The 5,159-nt window shown below is 53.7% G+C and overlaps 2 protein-coding genes across 7 annotated transcripts in view; both read right to left on the bottom strand.

Annotated features, from left to right (window-relative positions):
• Positions 1 to 5,159, bottom strand: part of LOC114070510 (fatty aldehyde dehydrogenase-like) — a 12,040-nt gene that overhangs the window by 2,238 nt on the left and 4,643 nt on the right. The window lies entirely within an intron of this gene.
• LOC114070512 (fatty aldehyde dehydrogenase-like) lies at positions 1,519 to 5,153 on the bottom strand. 4 transcript variants are annotated; one of them, XM_027907963.1, is made up of 4 exons: positions 5,097 to 5,153; positions 4,409 to 4,644; positions 3,303 to 3,426; positions 1,519 to 2,992 (listed from the first exon to the last, which is right to left on the bottom strand). In XM_027907963.1, exons 1-3 carry the CDS (start codon positions 5,134 to 5,136, stop codon positions 3,346 to 3,348), a joined length of 357 nt encoding a protein of 118 aa, XP_027763764.1. In that variant the 5' UTR covers positions 5,137 to 5,153; the 3' UTR covers positions 1,519 to 2,992; positions 3,303 to 3,345. The 4 variants fall into 4 exon arrangements, with proteins under 4 accessions (XP_027763764.1, XP_027763765.1, XP_027763766.1 ...); XM_027907964.1 differs by having other exon boundaries at positions 1,519 to 2,874; XM_027907965.1 differs by lacking the exon at positions 3,303 to 3,426.

Raw genomic sequence — 5,159 nt, 5'->3', positions numbered from 1 at the left:
ACCTTGTGCAGATCCGCTTGGAGGGCTGCCAGGATCTCCTTCTCTTTCTCCTGCACCATCCGCTCCAGGGCCTTCAGCTGCTGTATCCTGAACTCCAGCGAGCGGCTGCGGCCCGAGTTGAAGGCGGCTCTGGCCCGTGCAATGACGTGCTGCATCCTCTCCATGGCTGCTCAGGGCTGGGAGGGGACACAGCAACACCCGGCTCACCACAGAGCCATCGAGGGCTGCTCAGCCCTGGAAACATTTAAATGCGGGACCACCACCGTGAGATGTCCCACCCTGAGCCAGGCTGGGAGATGTTCTCCTCCTTGGAGAGGAGCTCCCGCCCCCAAGTTGACTGCTCGGGGCCCACCCTCTCCGAGCCCTGTTCTGCTTGTGCAGGGTCCAACACACGGCACCTCTCACAGCAAGCTGGGGATGGCTGATGGATCCTGCTCTGTGGCTGCTTTCTCCCGGCTTGGGGATACCCTCAGACCCACCAGCCACTCCACCCTCCACTGACAGGGCTGCTCTCCAAGGAGCCAAAACACTGAGATGAGCGTGGCCTGGGTGGGCAGCTGGCTGGAGCAGAGCTGTGTGCTCAGAGCCTGCCTGCACTCAACTTCCCCATAACTCCAAGGCCCTCCCATGGCTTTGCAAAACATAACAAGATAAAAGGTTTTCATCCTGCTTCCCAGGAGCAGCACTTTTCAGTCAGGATCTGCCTGCATCCCTGCCCAACCAAATAAGACATCAAGGTTCCGTGACAACAATTAAAATCTGCCCTTCCCAGCCTGGCTGCCACTGGCTGCCTGACACAGCCTCAATCCTGTCCAAGAAAGCAAATGACTCATTAAAAAACGAAGGAAAAGAGAAAGTTACCTTCAGAGAAGCTGCTCTCTCCACCAGTGTCCCGCACTGAGTGCAGGCAGGCACAAGCCCTGCCCCTGCCATGGCTCGGAGCGATCCCTCCTCCCACGAGCGGGTGGCTGGCCCTGGCCCAGGGCTCTTGTTGGCTACAAGATGCCCTTTACCCAGCTCTATCCTCGGCTGTGAACACACACAAGCCCTGGATCTTCCTGTCCAGCCGGGGCAGTGACTCAGGGATTGCGAGAGACCACGTGGCTTTGCCCACGTTGGGAGCACGAGGCCGGGGAAGAGCCCTCCACGTGCCACAGCTGCTGTCGGGAGCCAGCACACGCAGGCACGGGATCTGAACAAACCCCAACCAGCAGATGAGAAGCAATCCAGGGATGGACTTGTGCGGGAGAAGCAAACCCAGCCCCCCCCCCACCTCAAGCCCCAGCTCACACCCCATGCCCTGCCTGGCTCCAGGCACCTCTTCAGTGCCTGCCAGAGCTCTGGGGGACCCTTCCCCGTGAGCAGAGAGATGGCTGTGCCAGGAACATGTCCCCCTGAACCGGGGCAGAGACACCTCACAGCACACGGTGTGACATTTGGCCAAGCCATGGCCAGAGCTGGGAGTGGCACAGGATGAGCAGGATTCCTCAGCAGACTCCAGGGACTTACCACACTCAGTTTATTACTTAAATTCTTGGTGTTTATTTAGTACTTGCAAAATATATCATCAAAAAGGCTTAGCACATGGGATTTTCACCAGCCACGAAGAAATCCTACTTATTGCACAGTAAATATAATTTTCTACTCTATATTAATTGCATTTAGTAATAATTTTTTTTTAATTTGCCTTATTTTGACATTAATATTTCTAAGGCTCTTTCACATTCAATTCCTTCAGCATCCTCCCTCCAAGCTAGAACAAGTCCCACATTATCCCCCACTGCAAGATTACAGCAGCCCCAGAAGCTCAAACACAAAGGACCACACACTTTTTCAACATTTGTTTTCCCTTGGAGGAATCCAACCAGGAACAGCTTTGTGCTGGCTCTGGCTGGGGTGGAGTTAATTTTCATCATAGTCAGGAAGTTTCTTCATAGCAGGATGGTGCTGTTTTGGATTTGTGACATTGGCAATGATGGCATTTGTCTTCCCAAGTCCCCATCAGGTGCGATGACGCCCTGCTTTCCTGGGGATGGCTGAACAACTGTCTGATAAGTGGAATTAATGAACAGATTCCTCAGTTTGCTTTAATTTGCCTGCATGCCCAGCTTTCACTTCACCTACTAAACTATCTTTCTCTCAACCTACAAGTTTTCTCACTCCTCTGATTTTCTTCCCCATCCCACTGGGAATAAAGGAGCAGCTGCATGGAGCTGAGTTAACCCACAGGGTACTTTGTCATCCCCACTTCTCTAAACAGGCCTGGAAGTTCTTTTGTATGAGCGTAAGACACTCATCAGCACAATATAGGCAGTGCAGGTACCACCTCTGTAATTTTCTAACACTTAAATAATTTTTACAGCCATATGGGGAAACCCAGAGCCCCAAAAGGGCACCAGCCTGCATCCCCTGACCAGCTGTGGATGATTCCAATTTGAAGAGATCCACGAATATTTCATCTCAAATGTCAAGGGGAACCTCACTTGGGTTCATTCACAACCATCACTCTTGGTCAAATGCATCAGCCAGCATGGCTTATCTCAGACTTGTCACCAACAGGGAGGGTGTTCAGAGCACAACAGGAGAGAGCCCATCCCAAAAACTGCAGGGAAAACAGTCAGCCCAAGGACTGCTTGAAGCTGAAGCTCCTGTTGGTCACTGAAGGAAGGCAAGTGGTTTGGTGTGCCCCTGGAAGCAGCACCCTGCATGGCATGGGGTGGAGATAGGGACTGGAATTTCTTGCTCTGCAGTCCTCCTCCGGAGAGCTTGTCCCCTCTGGTCCCTCTGTTCCAGCATGGCTTTTTAGCAAACGGGAGTCTGAGCCTTCTTGTTGTTAGTGCCTCTCTAAGGCTACTCTGTGTGCTCGACAGCTCACTGAAATCACCCAGAAGAAAAGAAAATCATGACTTCCCAGCTTAAGGAAAGAGACACAAAGCGAGCACCCAGAGCACGGCTGGCACGCGGGGCCTTCTCCTCTTCATCAGTAAACCACCTGTGAGAGCAAAACAACACCGAGGTCCTGTCAAGGGTTTGTGAGACAAAACCAATTCCCTTTCTAGAACAGCCTGAAGCAAAGCCTCTTCACTCGGTGACTCCCCCGGGGCGCAGCTCGCCTGCCTCCTGCCCCTCAGCATGCACTGGGCGGTTCTCCTGGAACCAGGACGAGCCCCATGCACTGCCAGCGAAAGCATCGTGCTCTGGCTCTTGGGGAGCTTTCTCCGAGCCCCACATTCACCACTCTACAAAGCTTTCCCCCCGATCTCAAGCTAGGTCTACACACAGGAGAAGAAAAAGGCTCCTACCTCACTGTGACAGCCACAGCAGTGCTCTGAAACCTGCTCCTCCTTACCACCCGCTGGGCCAGCCCAGCCTCTGCACAGCCAGCACAATCAAGAGGGCTTTTCTCTTCAGCACAGACTGGTGGTTCTGAGAAACCCAAATGATTTCAAGACGCCGTGAGTTTTCCCCCCTCATCCACCTAGACAGGGCCTGCCCCCCTGGCTAGTGCCTCAAAGCCTGAGCCGGTTCTTCGGCTTTGGCATCTCCTCCTGGAATACGTGGGCAGGTTATTTTCCTGGTTTGTTGGGCTTCTCCTCACAGCAGTAATAACACAGACTGAAGGGCAGAGTCCTGATCCACCCTGACACCTCCTGTCCCCTTGGGCTGCTCCCTTAAGTTCACTAAACCCCACGGATGCACAGCTGAGCCTTGTGAGGAGCAGCCAGCGAAGGCACTGCAGCACCCGGCTTGTCAGACACAGAGAACCAACAGTGATCACACTTGGAGATTTAGATCTTGCTCCTGCACCTCAGGAGGCATCTTGAGGCCTCCAGCCAGCTCCAGCAGGCCTCTGCCTCCCGCAGAGAGGGGAGGACATCCCACCCTTCCGCACGGCCCGGCTGGAAACAAGGGAGGAAACGGGAATAATTGAGCTGAGGTCAGACAGGGGCTGAAATTGGAAAAGGAACAAGAGTTCACTGCAAACTCAGGCTTTGGGACACAGCTTCCCTTCCCAGGGTGCTGTGGAACAAACCGCAGCTGTCTGGGCCATGGAGCAGCTCAAATGCCGCTGAAGGAAATCCTGGAGTTGAAACCTCTCCTAACCTGTCCAGAACTACCGACCTCTGCCTCTGGAGGGAGCATCCCACGGGTGTTACCTACCAGAGCAGTGCAACAAGTAGCACAGCAGCCCGGGACATCTCTCTGGGGACATTCCTATTCTACAGACCACTGGCAAGAGTGAGAACCAGATCTTGGTAATTTGAGGCGGAACAGATACAAGAAGTCTCAAGAGAGAAGAAGAGGCCAGGCTCTAAGAAAGGGCTGCAGCTGCAAAGAGTGAACTTGCAGAAGATGAGGTGAACTGCACATGCACCCAACTTGAGACCCAAAGAGACCCAAAACTCACCTTCATCATCACCGCTGCCACCACCCCCAGCAGGGCCAGGACGGCCAGTCCAATTCGGCCCCTGTTAAACCGCTTCAGGAGGACGAACTTGGTCCAGTCCACCTTCTTCTGGCTGACAGGCGGGTACCGCATTTTGTTGGTGCTCTCCATCTTCAGGTCCTTGATCAGGCAGGCGCGGCGGTGGGAGAAGGTCTCGAAGCTGTGCTTGCCGTGGTAGGCGCCCATCCCGCTGTGACCTGAGGGACACGAGCCAGGCAGGTCACCCCGCAGGCACAGCCCAGTCAAGCCTTTGGCCACCTGAGGACAACCGACCCTTCCTCCCCTCTGCACTTCTCAGTCTCTAAGGTGTCCATCTGTGCTCTGCCATAACCCGTGCCAATTCTCCCCAAGCTAAAGTCCTACCCCTTCCACCTGCCAATTACTGCTAATCCCTCTGATTGCAGCTGATGTTTTTAATGCACCTTCCACAGCAGTCTGCACTAAATGCTTTAATCTTTCAAAAAATACGCCCAAAGGCTTTTCCCCTTTCCGGCCCCTGCCCTAATGCATTCCCAGAATTTGTTATTATTATCAAGATCTGATGCACAGAGACCCTCAGGCTGCAACAGGCACAGGGGTACCATGGGTTGCTCCCCGGGTCACACACAGTGGGGTAAGTCCCAGTGTTTAAGAAGCTGCAGTAACTTACCAACACCACCAAAGGGCAAGGTTGAGAGGAAGAAATGCATAATGACATCATTTCCAGTCACAC

Source organism: Empidonax traillii, unplaced genomic scaffold (genome assembly GCF_003031625.1).
Source record: "Empidonax traillii isolate 1590-97213 ecotype Southwest subspecies unplaced genomic scaffold, ASM303162v1 scaffold1585:size89650, whole genome shotgun sequence".
Lineage (NCBI taxonomy): Eukaryota > Metazoa > Chordata > Aves > Passeriformes > Tyrannidae > Empidonax > Empidonax traillii.
Note: the sequence above shows the minus strand (reverse complement) of the source record. Positions and strands in the feature narration are given on the sequence as shown.